Source organism: Manacus candei, unplaced genomic scaffold (genome assembly GCF_025592945.1).
Source record: "Manacus candei isolate 608988 ecotype Guabito, Panama unplaced genomic scaffold, ASM2559294v1 h1tg000027l, whole genome shotgun sequence".
Classification (NCBI taxonomy): domain Eukaryota; kingdom Metazoa; phylum Chordata; class Aves; order Passeriformes; family Pipridae; genus Manacus; species Manacus candei.
Window position 1 is genome coordinate 8,591,110 of NW_026138075.1, and position 25,749 is coordinate 8,616,858.

The 25,749-nt window shown below is 39.4% G+C and overlaps 1 protein-coding gene across 1 annotated transcript in view; it reads left to right on the top strand.

The window, feature by feature from the left end:
- Positions 1–25,749, top strand: part of RORB (RAR related orphan receptor B) — a 144,947-nt gene that overhangs the window by 84,010 nt on the left and 35,188 nt on the right. Inside the window, exons 2-3 of the mRNA XM_051789417.1 lie at positions 18,545–18,630; positions 23,010–23,151. Of these exons, the coding sequence (XP_051645377.1) occupies positions 18,545–18,630; positions 23,010–23,151 (228 nt within the window). The remainder of the gene's footprint in view (positions 1–18,544; positions 18,631–23,009; positions 23,152–25,749) is intronic.

Consider the following 25,749-nt stretch of genomic DNA (forward strand, 5'->3'; position numbering starts at 1 on the left):
TTGCAATGTTCTTCAGTAGCCCAACTCTTGGGTACGTGTGCATCTACACAACTTCTCTACCCTGGCAGTGATGTCTTGCCACAATTCAGCATCCCAGATGAATTTTCCTCTGTGCTGCCAGTTGGCCTTTTTTCATCAGTCTAGCCAACCTCACAGAGCATTTGCTACCATCCACAAGTCAGTCCAGAGGTACTTCGCTGACCATTTCCCTCATTCAGTGATATCTAAAGTTAGCTGGGTGGCTTTCAGCTCTGCAACCTGACTTGATTCATCTTGTCCCTCAATAGCTTCTGTGACTCACTATGTAGAACACCATACAGCAGTTTTGCATTTTTGATGTATCTCTACAATATGCAGGAATCATCAGTAAAGAGAGCATATTGCTTTTCATTTTCTGGTAGCTGATTATATGGTGGGGGCCCCTCAGCACATCTCACCTTTTTTTCCTCCTCTTCTGATGACAATCCAAAATTTTCACCTTTGGGCCAGTTCGTGAAGACTTCCAAGAGCCCTGGTCAATTAGCATTTCCTGTTCGAGCTCACTGCGTAATCAGAGAGATCCACTTACTCCACATAGCATCAGTGGCATGATGTGTGGAGGAGACTTTCCCTTTGAACATCCAGCCCAGCACTGGCAGCTGGGGTGTGAGGAGGAGCTGTGCTTTGTGCCAATCACTTCTGAAGCAGCTCAAACCCCACCTAACCTGCCAATGTCTCTTTTTCAATTAGGATGTAACAGCCCTCAGATCCTTTTTATTCCCAATTCCATAACCCCTGGTATCACCCTTGAGTCTCCCCAAGTACTTTTTCGCCAGAGACTCCAGGAAGGATAGTTCTTCCCAGCTGCAGTGTACAGCACATTTTTCACATCTTCTTGTGTCCTGACTGGCCAAAGTTTTACTGCTTGAACAATCTCCTGTTTAATTTGTTCGAAAGCTTGTTGTTATTAGGACCTTACTTAAAATTGTTCTTCTTTTCAGGTTACTTGATAGAGAGGGCTTACAGTCTGACTCTAATCTGGAATATGCATGCTCCAAAAGCCCACAGCACCTAGGAAAGCCTGTGCTTCCTTCTTGCTTGTTGGTGGGGACATAGATGCAGGTTTGTTGACCACATCCATTGGAATCTGATGATGTTCATCTTGCCACTTTACTCCTAAAAACTGAATTTCCTAGGCAGGTCCCTTGACTTCACTTTGCTGTACAGTAAAACTGGTCTTCGGTGGGATTTGGATTATCTTTGCTCTTTCTCAAAAACTTTCTCTGCTGTGTTGCCCCCCACAATGATGTCATCAATGTATTGCAAGTGTTCTGCCCTTTTCCGGTGCAGTCTGGATCAGTCAATAGCAGATGATGGAGCTATGTTTCCATCCCTGGGGCAGTCAGTTCCAGGTGTACTGGACACCCCTGGAGGTGAAGGTAAACTGTGGCCTGCACTCTGCTGCTAAAGGAATGGAGAAAAACTCATTAGCAATGTTGATGGTGGCACCACTTTGCTGCCTTGGACTCCAGTTCCTGCTGAAGTTCCAGGCTGTCCTGTACAGCAGCACTGAGTGGTGGTGTGACTTCATTCAGCCACGATAGTCTACTGTCAGTCTCCACTCTCCATTGCATTTACGCTCTGGCCATATGGGACTATTAAAGAGTGAGTGAGTCTTGCTGACCATTCCCTGGCTCTCCAGTTCACAAATCATCTCATGGATGGAGGTCACAGAGTCCTGGTTGATGCGGTATTGTTGATGGTGTGCTGTTGTGGTAGCGATCAATACCCATTTTTCTTCAATCCTCAGCAATGCCACAGCAGAAGGATCCTCTGAGGGACTAGGCAAGGTATTCAGTTGTCTAATTTCCTCTGTCTCCACAGCAGCTATCCCAGAAGAGCAACCACGCCCTTTTGGGTCCTTGAAATACCATCTCCTGAGATAATCTATGCCAAGACTGCATGGGGCCTCTGGGCCAGTCATAATGGGGAGTTATTGCAGTTCATTCTCAGTCAGGCTCACCTCAGATTCCAGTACAGTCAGCTGTTGGGATCCCCCTGTCACCCCAGAAATCGAAATGAATTCTGCCCTTACATATCTTCATGGCATCAAGATACATTGCACACCAGTGTCAACTAAAACCTTATATTCTTGTGGGTGTGATGTGCCAGGCCATTGGATCTACACAGGCAAATAGATCCAATTGTCCCTTTCCCCCACCTGACTGGAGGAAGGGCCCTTCTAGTTCTGATCATAGTACTTGTTGCTTACCCCTTGTAAATATGAAATGGAGGTCCCTTCAAAAGGATTGGAAGTAACATCAGCCCTTCTATTCTGTGTGAGGACTTGCCCACTGGAAACTACAGTTACATTTATCCTTGAAGAATTTCCTTTCAACTCACGTACCCATGCTGCTAGGGCAAAGGTGGATTTTCCATCCCATTTAATAGAATCATAGAAGGATAGAATATGCTGAGTTGGTTCCTGACCCATCAGGAACATCGAGTCCAGCTCCTGGCCCTGCACAGGACATGCCAAGAATCACACCATATGCCTGAGAGCCTTGTCCAAACACTTCTGGAACACAGACAGTTTTGTTGCTGAGACCACTTCCCTGGGGAGCCTGTTCCAGTGCCCAAACAACCTCTGGGTAGACAAGCTCTTTCTAATTTCTAGCCTAAACCTCCCCTGACACAACTTCAGGCCATTTCCTTGAGTCCCATCACTGGTCACAAGATGAAGATGTCTGTACCTGCCCCTCCACTTCCCTACAATGTGTGAGGATATTTTAGACTGCAGTGAGGTCTTCCCTTAGTCTCCTGCAGGCTGAACACGCCAAGTGACCTCAGCTGCTCCTTATACAGCCTTCTGACCCTTCCCCATCCTCGTTCCTCTCCTTTGGACACTATCTAATAGCTTGATATCTTTCTTATATTGTGGTGCCCAAAACTGCAAACTAATTCAAGGTGAGGCCGCCCCAGTGCAGAGCAGAGCAGGACAATCCCCTCCCTCGCCTGGCTGGCAATGCTTTGCCTGATGCCCCCCAGGACATGGTTGGCCCTCCTGGCTGCCAGGGCACTGCTGACTCGTATTCAACTGACCATCAACCAGAACTCCCAGGTTCCTTCCCACAGTTCTGATCTTCAGCTTCTCGTTCCCTAATCTATCCAAACAACCAGGATTGCCCTGTCCCAGGTGCAGAATCTGGCACTTCTCCTTGTTAAACTTCATACAGTTAGTGATTGCCCATCTCTCTAATTTGCCAAGGTCTCTCTGTAGAACTACTCTGGCAGTCCACAGTTCCTCCCAGTTTAGAGTCATTGGCAAACTTACTTAGTATTCCTTCAAGTCCTTACATCCAGGTTGTTAATGAAGATGTTGAAGAGAACTGGGATGAGAATGGAACCCTGGGGAACCCCACTAGTGCCCAGTCACCACCTTGATGTCACCCCATTCACTACAACTGTTTGTGCCCAACCTGCAAGCCAGCTGCTCACCCATCACATAACACGGTTATCCAGCTGTGTGCTGAACATTTTGTCAAGAAGGATCCTGTGAGAGGCAGTATCAAAAGCTTTGATGAACTCCAAAAAGATTACATCTACTGGCTTCCCTTGATCAGCTAGGTGGGTTACCCTGTCATAGAAGGAAATCAGGTTGGGGAAGCAGGACTTCCCCCTCATGAAGCCATTCTGTCTGTGATGGATGACTGCATTGTCCTTCAGGTGTTTTTTAATACTTCCCAGAATAACCTTTTCCATGATTTTACCAGGCACTGAAGCGAGACTGACAGGCCTGTGGTTCCATGCTCCTCCTCCTAGCAAATTCTGACGATGTTCGCCCACTTCCAGTCAACGGGGACCTCTCCACATTCCCATGACTGCCCAAAAATCATCAAGAGAGGTTTTATGATGACATCAACCAGCTCTTTGAGGATTCTGGGATGAATCCCATAACGCCCCATAGATTTGTAGGGATCCAGCTGGACCATCAGATCTCACACAAGTTCTGGATCAACTTGAAATTGATCAATCTCACAGTCACGGTCCTCCAGCTCAGGGCTCTGAGACTACCTTGTTCTGTCATCTCTGTTGAAGACAGAGGCAAAGAAAGCGTCAAATACCTCTGCCTTGTCTCTGTCCCTGGTTGGAAGGTGACCATCCTCATCCTGTAACGGGCCAGTGTTATTTCTACACTGCTTTTTGCCACTAACATATTTGAAAAACCCTTTTCTTATTGTCCTCCACATTTCTGCCCACCTTCAACTCTAATTTAGCTTTAGTCACAGGAATTTTCTCCCTGCAGTGGCAAGTAGCATCTCTGAATTGTTCCCATGTCACTTGACCTTTCTTCCACTGGACATACACCCCCCTTTTTTGCCTTATTTCCAAGAGAAGATCCCTGCTTAGCCATGCCGGCCTTCTGCCTTGCATGCTTGACTTCTGACATTTGGGAATTGCTTGCTCCTGTGCCCGTAGGAGGTGATGTTTAAAAAGTGACCAGCACTGAGGGACCCCAACACCTGTAAAAACATCTTCCCGTGGTACTTTACTTACTAGTTCCCAGAGCAGCCTAAAGTCTGCTCTCTTCTTGTCCAGACTTGAGATTTTGCTGGTACTTTTCCTCCTGTCAACTGAGATTTTAAACTCAATTGCTTTGTAGTCACTGTGGCCAAGACAGCCACCAGTCTCCGCTTCTCTCACAAGATCTGCTCAATTGACAATCAGCAGATCAAGGAAGGCATCTTTGAGTGGGCTCCTTTAGGACCTCTTCCATAACGTCATCTACGTTTTTTAAGAATCTTTCCTCATGTCCTCCCTGTGCTCACACAGAAAAAACCACACGGTGTGTACCCTCTCTCAAGCAGGAGGGTTCTTGCTCCCAGTAGCAGACACTGTAGTCTGTACTGGTGGTGCATGGGATATTTTTCTAACTTGATCAAGTCTTTCGAATCTGTCCACAATCTTGGACAGTCTTTCTACAGCCAAGGCACAGGTCGGTAGAGTGGAAAAAAGATATTCTTCAGAGTACCAGAGTCAGCACTGTTTGTTCTCTTTCTTCCATTGACATCAATGCCAATGAGTTGGCATATGATTATGGCACACTTCATACAAACTTCCACCACGTGGATTGTGTACACTGGACCTCCTCTGGATCTTTAGGAGACTGATCATTATTTGAATCCCTACTGATTACCTCCAGCACAGCTAATTCTCTCAGATACAGATAAATTTCTCCAAGGCATCCTACCTGGCTAGGCACACTACTAGATTATCCTTTTCCTCAACACTTGGCAGGAGTTGCCTTCAAAGGCAGAGACTTTCTGTCCTATTCCCAATCCCCTTGTCAATATCCACATCCTGGGAGAGGGATCCCAGTTTCTTGACTTCACTACCATCTAGTTCCATATCACAGGCTATGGTATCCCATCATCGGAGCAGCCAGGTCACCAAGGACTCACCCAACCTGTAGCTGAAATCTTCTTGCTTATCTTCCGGTTCACCCAGGGATAGGGATCTCTGGCCTTACTTCTTCCTCCTGTTATGAGGGCCCTACTTCCTCTTCATCCTTCGCTAAGTGAACTGATTTGGTCTTGGATTTCTTCTGCTTTTTGACGTGAGAAGTTGTTTCTCTAGTTCAGCTGCAGTTTGAGAGGCCGTGGTGCCTGTTGGTCTGCTTTCCTCCTCCTCCCCCTGAGGGTGCCATGCAGTGACGAGCAGTGTCTGATAAATAGTAGCCAGGGCCCAGCACATCAGTGTGCCTCTGTGTAACTGCCGCAGCGTTTTTCTTTCAAATGTTCTGCCACTTTATTAGGGTCCTGTCGTTGTTCAAGGATGAGCTTCCAAACCATTGGAGCAGAATAATCCTTCAAAACCTGGCCCGTTTTCTCCCACATTACATGCCACTCATGACTATCCACCCTTGGGGCAGATCTCTCAATAACCGTCCTTGACTCTAAGTGTGGTGTGACTGCACTGAGGAAATCTGGCTGATTTAGCAACAAGAGCATTCTTTCCTTAACTATGCTCAGATCTGTTGTTATCTGAACTGTTGGAGCCCCATATTGGGTTACAAATTAGGCTGTAATGGGAACGGTACTCCCCAGTTTAGTGCTCCCACTGAGGTTCTCTAAACCACCTGGTGCTCGCTCTCTCACCTGCCCCACTCCTTCTCACAATCCCCCCATCGCAGGCTGGGAAGTAGACTTGGAGGCACAAAAGGCAAAGACTGTGAGTTGAGATAAAAACAATTTACTGGAAACAGCAGTGAGATAAGACAACAGTGACAGCAACAATACTAATAACATACTGCACAAGATTCATATGTGATTGCTCAGAACCGGCGTTACCCAACCTCACCCTCCGGCTCAGAACTGCCACTACCTGGCTGCTCCCTCCACCAGGTTTACTTGACAGAAAGGAAGCCCTTCTCCCTGGAAGAGACTCTGTTCCCTCCTCCTTCAGCAATGACATGAGGTGGTATAGAATAACCTCTGGGTCCTGGCGATGCCCCCTTCTAGCTACCGCAAAAATTCGCTCAGTCCTGGCTGGAACCAGGACAGGGTGCATCTTGTGTCTGCTCTTAACAAGAGTAAGGCAGGTAGACGGAAGTGAATCCCACTGTGCCTCCCTCATAATCTCTACATTTGTTATCTCTAAAGTGTTGGCCAAGTTGTCTTTGGTTTAGCCATATAATTTTTACCAGGCCTATGACCCAAAAAAAATTTTATCTGCAACAAGCTGAAGGACTCGCTGAACTATCGAAGTGCACAGGGTGGCTTCAGCAGACCATTTTCTCGAGTATTTGTAGTTTCTCCAAAAAGAAGTAATGGCTTTGACTACCTTTGTCTTTCAGGAGGATGTTCTTAATTTTGTGGGGTTTTTTAAAATCAGTTTGTGTACAACAACTTTTATAGCTTATTTTCTTTCTAAATTACTGAGATAAATGTTTACATTCCTCATTTCCATAGTTAATCCTGTGATTGCTTGTGTTATAAGATGCTATTAACTGCTGAGCAAATTAGAATGATGAGAGAATTAACTCATTTAGGTTTCCATAGTGCTCATTGGTGTCAAGCTCCTGCCTTTATTATCTCAAAAAATTATATCATATTACAAAAATCTATTTTCTGTTGAACATCATCAGGCAGAAGTGAACACAGGCAACAGTTAAAAAGAAAGCAAAGCATGATGATCCCTTTTATTCATACTGCCTGTTGGTTCAGGCTATTAAGCCAGCTCATAAGAAAGCTTCCTGGTCAAAAGGTAGCTAGCAATGCAGGGATGTTAGAGCTTGCTTTAATCTGTGCTGCAGATGAGTGTAGTTTTCATTTTATATTTGTTCAGCTCCTCTAATTATTCTTCAATGTAGGGTTTTTTCAGCTGAGAGTCAGTGGGGCACATTTCCAGAAATACAAACTTACAGCTGAAAACTGTGTTGTATCATTATATTTCTGTAAGAGTTAAAATAATGCCATTTTCTTCTGAAACTCAGGTCTCACTACAAAATATGAACATTGCCTAAGACTTCTGCATCCAAGTTCTGCCTGCCCTGATGCCTGTAGAGGCACAGCACACCCAACAGGACGTTTCTTATTAGGCTGCTAGTCAAATGATAGTTCTTGACTTGAAGGTCAGTGTGTCTGGAATCATTGCTCAGTACCAGTTATATATATAGTACCAGTATATATCCTGCATAAGAAGGGTCTGTAATATTTGGCAACAATCTATTGATTTCTTTCTGACTCATGCAGAAATAATTTTCATTTACACAAATTAGAGAGGCAGAAGAGGGAAAAAAACCTCTTAAATGTTGTTAATTTCTTTTGGCCATTTCTTCAATCCATGATTTTTATCTGAGAGGAAAGTAGTGTGTCTAATGGAGAACTGTAATATTTTATGGAACAGTGAGACTTAAAGACCTTGTGAAGCAATCAGTACTTCAGCAGAGTGAAATGCTGTTGCAACAGAAGGAAAATTATATACCAGTTATTTACCCAGTTAAGAAAAATTATGCCCCTAAACATCAAAGGCTTCCATTAATGAAATAATAGAGAGAGGCAATTCTTATTTTTTTACCAAGCCAGGGAATTCATCAAAATGCAGTAGGTCAAGAATTTGGGACTTTAGGATTATAATCCCACAACAACATGTGTAGCCTATGTGACTGGTTTAGGAACAGACATTTAAAAGTAGCTGTGTAATGTTTATGCAGATTTAAGTGAGTTATCATAAGTAATTAACTCATCCTGTTTCTTATTATCCTTCAAATAATGTTTTCCTAATTATTGGAAAAATATTTTTTCAGCCTGACTATTCCCATGTATTTGTTTGTTTTCTGTACTTTTCCTAATCTTCAATAATTCTGCTTATCTTCCTAAACTTCAGAACTCTCCCCTAGTATTTCCTCTTGCATTGCTTTCTTTTGTTTGAAAATTCCTCAACTGTTCTATCTAACTAGAGCAAGCATTCAAAGCAAAGTGGCTGAGATGGCAATTTTGAACTTTTTTTTTAAATAGTGTGCAGGATTAACAGTCTTCTGTATGTAACAGGCTTATTGAATCTTGAAAGTTAAGTCCTCTGTGTTTTATCTTTGGTGTGAATTCCAAGGGAATGAATATGCATATAGCAGGACAGAACTGTTACAATCTGAATCCCTTATTCCAACAAGTCGTTTATGCAAAGGTTATGACACAAGAAAATGGATTAGTGAGGAAAGGTTACCTGAAAATGAAGTAACTTCACAGAGCTCTTCCAGCAAAAGAACCTGGGAATGTGTAATGGGGAGGTGAGGGGAATTCTGTCAAAACACAGAAAATCCACAAAGACTCAAAAGGGAAAAGTGAATTAGTGAGAGGCAATGCATTTAATGTATTAGCTGTCTTGTAGAAATGCTCTCTGCCTATGCCCTGTTTTATTTTGTTTTGTTTTTTGTCAGAAAGCTTTTGTAAATCCTGCAGTGCTTTGTGTTCAGCTGTGCTGCATTTGGTGCATAACAGCCACTACGTACCTTTGCAGGTGTAACCTATGAATCAGGATGCAATTCTAGCCATTCTAGCAGCCTATGGGGGAAAAAAATTAGTAGTTACAGGCTCTGAGCAGCTCTGTTAGAGATTGATACTAATAGCTTACCCCTAAGTTCCCCCTTACTGCACAAACTTAGGGCAACTGGGAATCAATTGATACTCCTTTAATGTAATGGATGTTCAGTGGGGGCAATTCAGACAGGTCTGTCACATGACATCTAAAAACACTGGAACAAAATTTACTTTTTAGCTCTAGCTGCAGGTAGGGGTGTCATTTTGCAAGATGGGTGGATGGATGGTTTATCTCTAGTAATTTGACATCTTATGTCTACTATTCTAATATTCCATACCTTATATTATGTCTGCAATGAAAACCGATGGCAAAGAAAAGCTGAGATTTATTTTCAGAATTTACAGAAAAATACTATTTTTTAAACTATTGTACTGGAATAAGAAATCCATTCCACATTAGCAGAGTATCAAAAGAAAATATTGTTTCATTACTTGGTTCCTCCAGCACTCTTCTTCCCTTCCTTAATGAAATGGAACAGTCTGTGCCTTTATTACTTCTTCCGTTTAATCTTGTTAATGCAGTCTGTTAAGACTCCACTTTTGCAACAGCACAGGTGTAACTATGAATAAGTAGGCTAGTAGGAAGACTACTCTTCTGCTCCTGGAAGTCTTATTTATTTACAACAAAATGTGTGACATTCAACCTAAAATAAAACCTGATGCAACTGGTGAGTTGAAACATTTTTATTCTTCACTTCATTGGCAATATGGGGCATTACAGTGAAAAATAAAAAGGGAAATATTAAATCTGCCATACCAGGTGTACCTTTGAGACAAGTGCACTTGAAGTTTTACTAAGATCAGTTCTTCCTACTGTGTTTAAAAAGATGGCAGATTAAATTGGTAAGTAGACAGTTGGTAAGTATGACATTTTTTTCAGACGGCAGCAGATGCAAATCCAAGAATATCTCCAGCTGATTTAAATGCTTTTCAAAAGATGGGGCAAAGATTTTAAATAGGAATGTGCAAAAGTAAAAATCCACAGTAATGATCAGAAATATGAAGAAATTCAAAAAGCTGTAAGAAGGCAACATCAGGAAGATTTCAGAGTCATTTCAGGCTGAAATCACTATTATTGTTTGATTGTTGTTGCCCATATCTCCTATAGTTTTGCATTTTAGAAGTTATATTGTGTCTAATGTGTGGGGGAAGGTATTGCAAGGAAAGTGATCCAGGGAAATGTATTGAAAATGGGTTTTTTTAACTGTGATGGCAGTCACACAAAGTCCCAGACAATGCAAGTTAGATCCTCATTTTGCAGCATTGCTATAATCCTACCTGAGTATGTTGAATTACTCATCATTTGCCTACTGCAAATCAGAACCAAAATCTGTACCAGCAGAAATACAGTTCCCTATCCCTTCTTTTTCTTTGGCAGCCAGCTTGATGATTTTGTGTCTTAAAATTTAAAAAAAAAAATTAAAAACAACTCCCATTTTTAAGAAAACCTTTGCTACTGAATCATGTTCATTCACAAAAATAAATATATAAACTATGCTTATGTATTCTTCCCTCTCAACTTTTCCTTGAGCATTGCAATTAGCTATCTTGGCAAGAAGCTTTAAGCTGTAAAACATTTAACATTAAAAGCTGCATTAATTAGTGGTTTATCAGTACTGCAAATATACAATGTATATTTATATATTTTACATATTCATATATAAAATGCTTTGTGTTTTTAAGTTGCATCATACCCTGTGGTTCACCCAAGTATTGTTAATCAAAGTATATGACTGCAATAGTCAAACCACCTAAAATTTTTCTGAAGATATCTTGCATAAGGTAGTCAGAAAACAATATAATGAAGCATTTTTAATTGTAATGGAGAAATAAATTTGTATAGAAATTCCAGAAATTAGAATCATTCCACAAAAAAGGAGTGTTGAGGGTCAGGATGAGAAAAAAGCAGGAATTGACAAGAATTTTCCTTCTCGATGTGCAAAATAACCCTTTGTACTCCCCTGTTATGCCATTTCCACATCTTTTTCATAGTCCACATTCTGTGGTGCTTGATATTCCATGTGTAGGTCTTCCTGAAAGTCCTTTATCTTTTCTGTAATTAAATGTACATGTTCAGGTGACTCGGTGTATACACTTCCTCACTGGTTGGTGCTAGGCTACCTTTTGTGATTAATTTTCAGTATTGGAGCAATGAAATCTCCCAAGACTGGATTTCCTGAAATGTAATAATTGTGATATTTACTTGCTACAGTAAGTGATGAAAAGTCATGCTGTGGATGTAATATTTGGGAAAAGCTGAGGATATATTAACACCCATCCCACATGATGCTGCTGTTTCTTAGCTCTCCATCTCAGGTGTTGGTGCAGCCTTTATCATCCCTTTGTAGCAAGTGCTTGAGAAGCTGCTTGGAAAATAAACATTTGTAGAAGAGGAATTAAAGAGGATTATACTTCAAGCCTCTGGTTCCAGAGGCTGGCTTCAGGCTCAGTTCAGTGACAATTGTGTCATGAATATTCAAATTCATCCATGTCAGTTGTCTCTGTGCGGAGTCCTGAACAGTGCAACAGTCCTCATTCCCCTTGAAAATTTTGCATGGCGTAGAATTCTGAGTTGGAGTGTTACTGGGAGTACAGGAAACTGTGGACATTCAAACAAAACCGTGCAGGTAGGGTGGAAGGAAAACACTGAAAGATTGTCAGTGTGCTGCAGCTCCGATTCCATAGCAAAGAGTTGGAGAAGAGGATGCTGCCACAGATGGAGCTAAGAATAACCACTACATCGTCCTTCCACTGCAAGATGAAGTAAGTTTTAAGTTCATTTCCATCCCACTCCAGCAAGCAGTAACTCTTGGCTGGGTGAGGGGAAAGATAAGGTCATATTGATCCCACAGCCTTGAAAACAGGAGGTATTCACAGCACGTTCCTGCCACACCTTTCTCTGTGCTGCTTGGCTTTGTAACTGTACAGCAGAAACCTGTGCATATCTAATGTAAAGAGTTACCACTAAGTGTACTGTAAGAGTATCACTAAGAGTACTCTATAACCATTTCAGCCAGCTTCAACAGGCAAAATGGACTGGAAATATTTATCATGATATCCAAGCTTTTCCTTTGCCAAGTTCATTAGTTCATTTATCCATTAGGGAAAAAAAATTAGCTCTCTGAGTAAGTACAATTTGTCCTGCTAAATGCCTGATATATAGTAAAACATTTGAAATGAAACATCCACAAATTATGACAAACGCTTTGGCAGGGTAAATACTAAGTATAATTTTCATAGGAAAGACCTTTGCATATGCCAGAAAACATGGTCATCAGTACTCAGCCATCCTGACCAGCTTACGTAAACACTAGCTAAAGCTGCTGGAGATTATTTGCAGAACATTGGATCTGATGAGCTCAAATATAAGATAACTTCAGTAGTATATTTGGGATTACCATAATAATCTCTTTAGGGAAAGTGTGTAGTATCAGCAGCTTGAGTCTTTGAGGGAAGTAGGAACTGTACAGCATTTATTATATACTTTCCCTGTATATTCCCTTTTTATTATAATTTTTATTATAATCTTTCCCTGTGAATAAGGCAAGTTTCCGAGCATTTTGTGGGGCCCAAGACAAGGCCTTGATACTTTTATTAGATAACTCTAATTTAACTTATCTATTCAGCCCAAATCATCAGACTAACATGGTTTTGATGTGTCATAACTTGTTTTACTATAGCACCATCCTTTGCGGTTACACACATAACTTCCATTAATTTGAATTACTAGGGAAAAGTATTCATAGATTAATATAGAGAATTCCATTACGAGAGACAATGAAAATAATTCTGTACAGATTTACGTAGTGCTAGGTGAGCTGTCAAAGTTTACTGATCCTTTGACACTTCCTGACCTCTTTGAGCACAGCCTGTCAGGCTCAAGATTTGAGCCATAGCTTCTGACAAGGGAACCTGAGTTCTGTCTTTTTGGGTCTGGGCAGTGGGCTGTACTTTGTGTTAGTCATCACTGCCCAGCAGAGGATACAGGCAGTTCTGTTTCACTTCTGCTGTCTTCCTTGCCTGTGAACCATCCTGAAAAAGTCCAGGACAGCCTTAAACACTTGTGCTTCTTATGCACTTCAGCCACTCTGCCTTATCCAAATTAAAGAAACAAACAAGCTGTTAGGTAGCAATTTCTGCACCTTTGGCAGGTTCCTAACCTTTCAGTGTTTCGTTTAGTGCTGCACTGACATTCTTGGCAAAAAAGCTGCACAGTATTTACCTGGAGTCCAGGAAACTGCAAAACCACCACTGTCTTGTAATAATCCCATGAAAATCCAGATTTTCTGTTAATTCACAAGTGGTTTTAATAAATTGAAATTATCAGTTCCACAGGAAATAAAAAAATACTTGTGATCCAAAATATATCCTTATCTCACTGCTTTTCAGACTCTTGTGGTTCTTTTGCTTACGGCTACCTTTTCTTCATGGAGAATCATCCAGCCTTGCAAATCATGCAGCTTTTCTAGTTGATTAGCATAGTGAAATTCACCTTGGAGCAATTATCTTTAACTTGTTTTAAGCTTGAAGTCCTTTGCTCCTATCTAAGGTGTGATAGAAAAGCTAGGGGTCCAAAAGCATTTCTTTTAAAACTAACATATCCCTTGGTCTATTAAAAGATATTACATCTATCTGAAAATGTCATCTATATTCTTGGACCATCACAAGCATAACAACTTTTTACTTTTCATAAATTGTTAAATAGCACTAGTCCATTAATTCATTGTAGTTACACTTTGGAAAGGAAAGAAACAGTATTTGAACAAAACATTTTTTCTTATTTTGGTTCGTATCATGATGGGAAAAGGTTGTTATACTGTGCTCATTTTTTTCTTTATGATTTCACCTTCTCTGTAAGGGGAGGTAACTATGCATACCATTCTTTCCAGACTTGTTCCGAAACTACTGTGTAACAATAAGATACAAAAAGGTCAGATAATATGAGCGATTTGGAGATTACCTTTGGCTCATGCAAGATATCTTCAAAGTATGTATCTACAGTGCAGACATAAGCATATTTCTTGATATGCAAAAAGGCTAATATATAGCATGTAATTTTAAAACTTCTGGTCAGTCTACAGACATTATCATGCATATTTCTAAGTTTTTATCTTTCAGTAAATTTTAAATGCACACAATAAGGATGCACAGAGTAACTACATAAAGTCTTTTCATGAAAAAAACTTCAGGTTTTAAAATATTTTTTTCCAATAGTCTTTAGAATAGCTGTGCAATAAAAGGCAGAGTTGATCTGTAAGAAGAGTAAATATACAATTCAGGTTTTTGGCGGTTTTGTGGTCTGGGGTTTATTTTGTTTTGTGGGGTGAGTGTTTGGTTTGGTTTTGGTTTTGGTTTGGTTTGTTTATTTTTCCCCTCACTGGAAAGTCATAAAAGAGGAAAGAGAAAAGAAAACATATCACCAGATAACCTTCCAAGTGACACTGATTGTAAACTAAAAAAACTTCCACTAAGATTGTCAGACCATGAAAGAAATCACACATGACAATTGCATGTATTTATGCAAGAAACATTCTTTTTTAGCAGTAATCTGTCCCACTTCTGTTTTGAGCCATGGTCTGTCAGATTTCTCAATATCAAACTTCACTTACCTTGAAATTTATGACAAGTTTTTACATATCACATACAGATCACATCTAATATGCTTGACCCATGAGACATAAAGATATACAAGAACTTCTCCTTGGAAATTTGTACATCTTTACTAATGAGGTGTAGGACTGGCATATTTGGGAATCATCAACTTTGCTGTACATGCAGAGAGTCTTTGTTGCTCTAACGAAGTTTAGGTCCAGACTCACTGTCAGAGTTTAATGTATCACTGTCCAAAAGTGCTAAGATTTTATGAAAACATTACTTTCCTGGGCAAATTGCACCATATTTGCTTACTCTAATGGCTCATTTGGGGTATGTAGACAGCAAATGTGTCTACAGACACACTAATTAATTATGTGGTATTAATTAACTTGCCGAGCTATTACTAACAGTATAGGTCTCACTGCATGACATTTGACAGAGTCTGTAAACATAACTAGTATCCTCAGCTGTATATTTTCAGGTTACTAAATACAAAGCACCTGAAGTCTTGCTGCGAAACCACAGAACATCTAATCCAGCAGCAAAGGGGATGGCAAGATCTAGCTGGCAGTCTAACTCAAAGTGGAAACTTCTATTGACAGTAATGTGCGAGGAAAAAAGCATGTCTTACCAAGGTCAGGATAAAAAAGGTAGAGTTGGCAAGTAAATAAAAATGCCGAATATACTTACTTTGAAATCACTAAGGTGTAGAAACCTGAAAGTGAACTGGGCCAATCTAGCATTTTTTGGAGAACTCCAACTTAATGATGATAGGAGGGAAGCAAATGTCTTTTTTCTCTGTCAGTTCTCTGATTAGCCTCAGTTTCCAAGTGCAATCTCCCCTGGATCAACAAATTATACAGAGGACTTCCTCTTCAAAGTTCACGTCCATCATGCTTTAGTATCCTCTTTTGATCAAGAACTAAATATTGAAGGCTCAAGTCTTTTTTCCCCCTTAAACAAAAGCTACAGGTCTGGGAGATTATAATCATATCTCTCCCAACTGAAGTTCCTCAGCTATAAAACAGAAATTATATAAAATTTGAGGTTTGTTTTTTCCTGTTAGACAATATATACATGTGAGTGACAATCTCCACAAATACACATCAGACACATTAGCTGCCTTGTTGACTCTTACCTTTCTTTCAAGAGGAATTCAGAAAATTAACAGTGACAGTATCAGTTACAGATTCATTCCTAATTTCACCAATATAACAACTTTTGTAACCTGATTATTTTCCTCCTTTTAGGATAATAAATTTTTTAACCATGAGTAAGCTTTTTGCTGGTTAAAAAAAAAAAAAAAAAAAAAAAAAGAGAGAAAAAGCATCTCAGTGTACTTGGTTTGAAGATGTTATTAATTACATATTTGTTCTTATCCGAGTGTTCATTTCAAATGTGTGAGAAGACCTTGTGTTTGCTTCCTTGATAGAATTCCACCCTACTTCTTGTTATCCTGAGAGAATGAATTAGGTTCCAGGTGGTACTCCTGTCATTTGTGGATTATTATTACTGGTCATATAGAATTAATCAATCTCCATTGTGGCATTATAATTTGTATAGTGTCATGTAAAACTGGAGGTAGTTCACAGCCTTAAAGAACTTTCAACTTAAGCGTAAAATAAGAGATGAATACTGTAGGGAGATGACCCTGTGCTGCTGAGAAAAGAAGCTACAACTGGTGATGGGGAGCAATCACAATGCAGCATGTATCCAAACATAAATGTTTTGTTAGACATCAGGGCAATGGTGGTTTTGCAGGTTCTTATCTGACATCTTAATGTGCTTGTTGAAAGATTGAACTAATAGACTCAAGTGGAGTTTGACTTGAAAAGAGGCAGGAGCCATTATTACTCATTTTATTAGAGTTGATAGGGAAGAAGGCAAGTGGAAAGACCTTCGAAGTGGAGCTAAGTAGTTTTGCACTTATTCCTTCCTCGTGTTTAATACATTCAGAGAAAATAAGTTCTATTCCTGTGCTGCTGAAAGTTATCATTGTGGCGACTCCACTATTGTTCGTTCATTCCTATTTTGCCTTAATATTCAGAAGTGGTACTTAGTCAATGCATTTTATATATGTAAGAAATTCAGAAGAAAGCTGCTTACTTTATAATAGCTATAAAGAGAGTTGGAAATATTGGTCGCTAAACTGTTTGTTGGTGTAATACATGAAAGAAAGAAGAAAAAGAACATAAAATTGCATAAACAAAGATGGAATGTTCAAAAGGTGTAGTAGCCTCTGACAATTATTAAATCTGCAAAAGAAATGGTACACTCAGTGTTAATTACAGTATCTCAAGAGGCTTCTGAGAATACAACTGCTTCATTTTTTATCTGGCCTTTAAAATCAATGACTCAACATTCTGAGATTGTTCTGCTGCTTTGTGAACAAAAAGAAATGGTTACAAGACAGTAGCAAAGTATACTTTTCCAAACTTACTCAAGTGCTTTCTGTGTTCTAAAGATGCTGTCTTTGCTGTAAGCAATAGTAGCAATTTCCCAGATATCCTTTAGTTACTAATTTATAGAATGGTTATTTATGAATAAGTGTTTGAATCAACTGATGACTTACATCAGACTAAAGCATTTTTTACATATTATTTGAAAGCCAGAGCCTTAGTATTTTGAGACATGGTCCACAAATACTTACCATGAAGGTAGAGATTATAATTGCAAGTCATGTATGAAATTATTGATTGCTTACAGAGCTAAATGCAAGAGTGTCACAGGATTGATTCTTCTCTCTCTGTTCCCATCAGAGTTACAAGTGGTATATGCAAGTCACATTAAAAGTACCTTCATTTTTTTGTTGTGTTTTGTCTTGTCTTGTCTTTTCCTCAAGATCTCCTCACATTCTCACTGCAGTTCTGCCTCTGATATTGACATGTCTTTTAAACTTGTCAACATAAAGCAGCGCGTGGTCCCAGAGCTAAGCCTTTCTCCCTCCCCGTGACTCTCAAGCAGAGATCTGAGAGCAGTTACCCAACTAGCCTTTCAAAACATCAGTGCCTGGAGGCACATGTTTAAATATTTTTATTATCTCAGTGGGGATAAGGCATAGGAATTTTTGAGCAGAATCAACCTGGCAACATTTCCAAAGAACTACAGATGCTTCACTGTAAGGAGTTCCCTCTATATGGGATTAGAAACAGTTTGAAAAGTGGTTTGCTTGCCTAAGCTTTGCCTTGTACTTGATAAGAAACAGCATCTCAGGAAACTGAGCTCATGGTGGTGAACTAAAGTCTCTTTAGCCATCCATGAAAGTCTTTCTCCCTGGGTTCTTTTGGGATATGCTGTTCCAAGGGAACAGTTGCTTGACTTTCCAAAATAGAGGGCCTGCTAGCATTCACCTTGTGCAGTTTACCTTTCTACCATCTCTGACAGTGGTATTAGTATCTTTATGTCTTGAAGCCATAATCTGAAGGATGTGAAAATTTCATTACCTCTTACTTTTTTGAAAAATGCATCAAAATATACCATGTAATTCTACCTGATCAAAATGGAAATGTGTAAGAAAAGACAATCTAGATTATTATTCAGGATGTCTAATGACTGTCATTAGCAAAAATTATTATGAAATTAACTAGTAAAAGAATTTTTTTAAAAAAGCGAAAATGAGGAAAAACTTACTAATTGTGAGACATCTTAAACTTTTGAAGTTTTGTGGGATATGGCAGAAACTACGTAACATGAAGCATTTAAAATTTGCCACACCAAAACATTCAGAAATACACATAAAATACAAAGCAGTTTTATATTGTTAGGGGTTGACCTAGTAATCTGCTCTCTAGCTCTAATTTTCAAGATTTTCATTTGAGAGAAAAAGAAATGGAGTTATGTACTCAAAATATTTGTCTTGTTTTCTTTTTCAGCACAAATTGAAGTGATACCATGCAAAATCTGTGGTGATAAATCCTCTGGAATACACTATGGAGTCATCACATGTGAAGGCTGCAAGGTATGAGATTTTAAAACAGCATACTCATCAGCATCTGCATTAGCCTCAGGCGTCTCTGTACAGTAATACACTCTTACATGCTTTCAAGCAAGTGGTGCCAAAGACTGTAAAGCCTACTGCTGATAGAGATGCATTTCATGCCTAGTTTCGTTAGATGCTTTCTTTTTTGTCAGATAGACTTAAGAGCTGCCTCCTTGTTTGAAACTTGAATTAACTGCATCTGATGCGGTGTAAGTGCTGATACCAAGGCTGGCAACTGCAAGTCACACCTGTTCTAACTGAAATCAGCTTGAGAGATGGATGTCTTATCTTGTTTCCTATACAACCTATGTAGCATTAAAGTTGGCACATTATTTCCCGTCAACATCTTAAGAGCTTACAGGTGTTTATTTGGTCCTGGTTTATCCCCTTTGCATTCTTTACAGACCAAATTGCAATCCCCAAAGGTTAAAATGCCTTACAGTATGAGCAGGATCCTTTGTCTTCTCCTGCATAGGCTTCAGTGCAGGGCAATTGCTGGGAGTTGGAGATTTAGAAAAAAAAGGGTGGGGATGCATAAAACTGTTCCATGCTGCTTAGTCATATTAACATATTATCTCAGGCACTAGATCAAACACCACAAATCAGACCACAAGCCAAGAGAAAAAAGGCTTCAATTTTTGACTTTAAAAATACTCTGTGATTTTGTTATCTGAGGGATTAAATTATTATTCATGGAAAACCAGAATTCCATACTACATGTTAGTATTTCAGTTTTGATTGTAAATATGAAATTGCAAAGATAGAGAGGCAGCATCTCTGATTGCTTCTATCTGGAAGCACACAAACTGGGCCACTTGAAAATGAGAACCTACTTGTAGAGTGAAATCTCAAGTCTGTACTTACTTAATGCTTAACAAAATTTTAGAACATCTGAAAAATCTGAAAATTTGGGTGCACCCATTTGCAAAAGACATATTTTAATGCCAACACATTGAGAAGCAATAAACTAGTAAAGTTCAGATTTCTTTCAGGAACATTAACACTTGTAAGGAGAACAATTTGCAGTGTGTCACTGTCTTATTGTGACACTAGACTAGAAATAAGCATCTTCTTATTATGATAACATGAAACAGGATTAAACTAATTGATCTGATACTACAAAGCTGGCACAAAAGCTACAGAAGAAAATTGTTTCAAGCAGAAAAGGAATATCTCTCAGCACTCAGTGCCCACAGAACAGTTAGGGGTATAGTCTTCTGTAGAAGTAATTAGGGTTAATGTTGGCCCTTGTGTGTGCCTCAAGAGGAGATGATACAAGTCAGCTCTGTGAGTAGAATGCTTACTGAGATAAAGAGCTTCTCTTCCACTTATGACAGTTTTAACCCTATTGGTTTTGTGCCAGTTTTGCAGTATCAGATCAATTAGTCTAATCTTGTTTTGTGAGCCTGTGTGAAAAAAAGATGTCAGTTTTCAGATTGGTTCCACTGGGAGCCATCTCAGACTGTCAGAACTCCCTGTTAAGGTAAGCACTGTTTCAGGAAGTGCAGCTCTGCTCTTCATTTAAATGCTCAGCATTTAAAAAACCATTCAGCCCACGTACTAGTAACTGGTCATTTCTGGCTCCTTTTGTCTGAACATGTTAGAAATCTGAAATAATTAAGAATGGAGGTCTTATGTGGAAGAAATAGGCTAGAATCACTCCAGAAGCATGCACACACATTGAGCCAGGCACCCCGTAGATGCAGCATTTCAGGACACGGCATCCAAGAACTACACTGCCAGTGGCGGTGCTACAAATTTCAAGGAACAGGAAATCCTTAAACTCCGTGTCCCTACATTAGCTATGGTGCTGCAGATCCATATTATAAGTGCTTAAGGATCATCGTAAATATTACTGTTGTTCTGTGTACATGCCTGCATATGCTGAATAACCTGCTGGACCCGGTGAGGAAAATTGCATCTGTGCCAATATCCTACTGAAATGGTAAAACCTGAAGATAAGTTTCCGTCCCATCTGTTTCTGTGGCTTCTTCTTTGCTGAGAAGCCTTTTACCCTCTCTTCTGCCTATCCCCCAGAGCAAAGTACTTGCTACCCTTCTTTTGTCATGATTTAGAAAGCAGTTCACATGGCCATTTCCTTTCTCAGACTGACTGTGGGTGGTGGATGAAGTGATTTGTTCACGATGCAGAAAGACTTGTTGTCAGTGTTGGGAACATTGGGAAATCTGTCTTTAACTCTTTAGCTCCTCAGTAATGAGCTGCCTCTTTTTTCATGCAAAATGAAATTATTGTAAGTAAATATAGCCAATGCTATATAAAGATTCCATGAAAATGAAATGAAAGGATTATCTCTACTTTATAAGAGAACATTTAGATCTTATACTGGAGAAAAAGAGCACAAAATTCTCCTCAGAAAAATGAATTATCTGCTGTAAATTAGTTTTATTATGTAACCCTTGATACATAATGTGGTCCTTTTTTCCTGAGAGGGGCAAAGAAGAAACAAACAGATTCTTCTGAGATGAGATCAACATAAATGGGAACAAAAAGCACTGCAGAATAAGGCACAGTCAATGCTAAATTGTTGTGAGGGGTTTTATAACATCATTTATTTAATTTGTTCTCTCAAATCCATATTGACATAGATGCTGCTAAAGTCTAAATGGTTGAAGCAGAATACCCTTCCCAAGTCAAAACCAAAATTGTCTGTAAAGTTCAACAAAGAGAGTAAAAATATCTGCTATTAGCATCCATTTAGCCTTAAATTAAATGCACCTCCACAATTTCAGGAAAGTTTTGGTCAGCCAAGACCAGAGAAGTTGCCACCAGAATTTTTCTGAGTTCCTCTAGAGGACATCCATGTTCTCAAAAGTGCAAATAATAAAATTTAATTACATTTTACATGTACTATAATCACTGATAAAACAAGCTCGGGCCAGTTCAAGTGAACCTCCGTATGCTTGACTTCAAGAACTAGTGCTGCCAGTGTCCTTGGTGGAACACAATTGTTGTTGTTGTTACTGACACCCTACAACACACTCATTTGGTTCGCCAGGACTTGAATGAGAATTCTGATATAACCGTTAGCAAGTGAATTAAGCCCTGACCTCTCTGCTCTCAGTCCATTGCTCGGTATTACCATCCATCAGTCTGTACAGAGATACAGAGTCTGTTTTTTTCTGGTAAACGAAGTCAGCAGTTGCTTTCTGGCTCCATTCAGTGGTGTTTGCAAACCAGCCCAGAAAGATACAACCACTTTGGTATCACTTCCGATGTCTGGTGTAACTCTGGTAATGATATTACTGCTCTTTTACTCCTCATAGTCTCCTGCAGTGGCTAAGCTGTCCTTCAGCTTTCCCACCACACATCCTGCAACTGTTTGCATCTAAAGGTGTCAAGCTTATCAAGGAACTTCTCTTTGTTTTTTTCTCTCCGGACGTAACAGCTCCTCCTGACCTTTATTTTTTTATTATTTCTTTATTTTTAAATAGATTTATTTATTTTTGTTTATCCTCACTCCCTGGTTTCATTCCTCTTGTCACCACTGCTATTTCATGTCCATTCTACCATAACAGTGCCTTTCAGCACAGCTTGTGGCACACCTCCTAGCAGCTAGGAGCTCGTAAGGACTTCGGTATATATGCTTTCCCTCTAGCCCTCAGGTCTCTAGCCAAATAACTCACAACTAGCCAGAAAAAACCTTCTAGGAGATAGAATACACATTTTTTCAAAGATAAAATGGATAATGCTGTATTCTATTGAAATGGAAAATGTCGTTACTTTCTCATGATAGTATCTAAAGGTGTTACTTTCTCCTTTGTGTGTTGTCTTTACTTGATACAGTCATTATATCCTAGTGCTTTTGTGAAGCTTGAATTTGAATTACTTTTCATTCTTGAAGGGTATAGCCCCTCCAGATTAGATCAACACTTACCAGGTTAAACTGAAGAGCAGACTTCAGCTTCTAATGCTGTTTGTACCCAGTGACAGTTATTACCAGTTTCTTCATTAAAGGAAGAAAATAGTCAAAACAAGTACATTTAATTCATCTCTTTACAAATGCTGACAAGCTTTTCCTCTATTAGGAGCAAGTGTTAGATAATACATGATCAATATTGCACAATAAAAATGCATTCTGTAACATTATTGTTTGAGTTTTAACGAAGTAGAATTACGTTCTTTACAGAATGAGCAAAATTCTCCTTACAAGTAAATGTTATTTAATTTCACTGTGCAAGGCCACCATACCTGCAAAGCCACAGCATGAGTAGCATTGCACTAAATAAATTTATTGTAGCCATTTGCATGGTTCTGTGTGTGTGTGTGTATGTGTGTGTCTGTGGGTGTATGTGTGCGCACACTCACATATATGCTCATGATCTCTCCTTGCACCCAAGGGATTCTTTAGGAGGAGTCAGCAGAACAATGCATCCTACTCCTGCCCAAGACAGAGAAACTGTTTAATTGACAGAACCAACAGAAATCGTTGCCAACACTGCCGACTGCAGAAATGCCTTGCCCTGGGAATGTCTCGAGATGGTAAGGAGTAAAATTTGTGCTTCATACCTAAGCCCTTTGAAACTCTTCTTCACTTCTGACTTATTTAAATTCCCTGTAGATTTCTGCAAAAAGAGAGAGGAGAAGCTTCTTGCTTTGTAGTGCATGCACTGTGAGATGATCTTTTCCATTTTGTTAACAAAAGAGGCTAATTTCATGGAAAGGGTGGGGAAATCACAAAATGGAGAGCAGTATTAGTTTGAAACAGAAGGAATCAGAAGCAAAATATGTGATTTTGGTCAAAAGCACAAAGCACAGAGAGGTCAACTCTGGAGAGGTGGGTTTATATTAAGCATTATATTAAACATTAACATTTATTTTGACATTAAATATTGTTGTGTGAAAGCATACCTTTCCTTGAGATTTCTAAGGATCTGTGCCAGTAACTAGGCAGTTAAACAGAAATTTACACCTTGATATCATTAGAGCTTTCTGTTTGTTTTATTCAGAGCACTTAACCAAATATTTTGGAGTGGAAAAAAAAACAACCTTTCTTTTACCTGCACACTGCCTCCTATCCCTGTCTGGGTCTATAAAGGAAACATTTCCTAATTAGACGCTGAAAATGGACCCTTTGCCAGAGGACAGCTCAACAGTGTATCCCATCTCAGGATCCTATGGTCCTTGAAGAGCTCTGGTCCACCTTCCAAACTGTGGTGTGATGAGCCAAGATTGCATCTGAGAATGTGCATCACAACAAAGCTGCAGGTAGTGGGAGGCTTTGGCAAGACTGCCCACAATTTACTTCCCCCAGCCACCACTTCTCATGCAGGGGGTTTCCAGTTTACAGGCATATTTTAAATAGTCAGAAAATATAAGAAGAAAATGTTCTCTTTTTTTGAAGGCAAGTTATAATACTTTCATTTGCCTAGAAGCAGTTTTCTATCTTAAAAAGTTTACACAAAATATGTATTTTGAAATTACCAGTCATTGATGGAGAAATTATCTAAAGAGCTATTTCTTTAGATGGTACACAGATTATAAACTTGTTTTAAATTTGGACCATAGTAGGTCTTCTTTTACCACAATGTATTTCAAGTCTCACTGAAATGACTTGCTCTCCAGTCTCACAAATCTGGGAGGAGCCATGCAGTCTGGCCTTTAATCCATTAATTCTTTTTGGTCCTAGCATCCAATTTACTTGACACCTTAACTCCTAATTCTTCACAGTAATTAAAGTAGTAACATTTCAGTAATTTACCAGCACATGACTTCCTCCTAGAAGTATTATCTTCCAGTGATTTAAGGTATCACAAGGGCATTTTAGTGTGACAGACAGCACTGTCTTCCCAAGAGTAATCTGGGGATCACTGCATACAGACAAAGCGAGGGATTCGTCCAAAAGCTTCGCTTTATTCTCTCGTAGTTTATGTAAGAATGTTTAAAATTAACAGTATTAATAGTTCTTGCAAATTTAAAATAGGGTGTATGAATTTTTTAACAGAAAAACTGAATGTGATTTTAACCTCTCAGACATGTAATAGATTCATTTTTATCGTGCAAAGGCAGGATGCTAATTGACAGCAGCTGGAGAATCCAATTAATGAATATATAATCAGGATAAACAGTGGGTATTTGTTTTTATTACCGAGGCCCTAAATTTGAAGAAAATACAGAATTGCATTATTCAAAATACAGTCACTGTACATGTCCATAAGGATATGCAATGCACCACGGACCGATTGCAGGAGCAGGCTGAGTTCATGTGAGGAAGCTTGCAGCCTCAGTGAAGGACTGCAGGTAAACTGAAGATGGCAATAAGAAGCAATTTTACACCCTCTTGGTGTAACAAAAAAGTGAAAAGAAAGGGAAAAGGCTGCCATCTTCTTGTTCTGTCACTTTATTTTCATATTATGCTTTTCTTTTTCCTGATTGAAGAATTTCACATTTATCCATGTGTCGGCTCAAACTCCTCTTGAGAGCTAAAAGAGAGTCCTGTGCTATTAGCCATCCTGTGCTAGTAAATGTGGGGATTCTGAATTGATCCCATTTTGAGATGGACTGGAAATACATAGTGTGAAAATACACCTCATAATAAGTAGAAATGTGTGGGTTTGGAGCAATGTCCTTTTACCTGTGTTCTGACTAATTCTGCTGAATGTGTCCCTTATTTGTTTTAGAGCACAATGAACAACTACCTCTGCTCTAAGATCCCAAGATCTAGCCCAGTAGAATATCAGAATTTATAGAGACATGGTGTGGTGGAGAGTGAGTGGAAAGATAGTCAGCTATGATCTACTGTATATGCAGGCTGTGTCTTTACTCCTTCTGTTCCGTAGCAGTCAGCCTGTCATTTTTGAAAATTTCAATCTCAGTGTAATGAACCCTGTTTCTGGGGAAAGTGGTTTGTCCTCTGATGTTTTCCTCCCTTTCTCATCAGAAGGAGTACATGATTTGTGCACTGACATTATGTAAATTGATTGTGTAAATCCCTAAGATTTCCTCTGTGGAAAAGATAACATTCTGTTATTTTGTTATTTTCCTCTAAGTTCTAACTCTAACCTGTAAGATTATTCTTTTTAAAGTGTGAAGATAACACCCCATTCCAAGGATGTGATAATAAGTCTTTAAGGCTCGTTT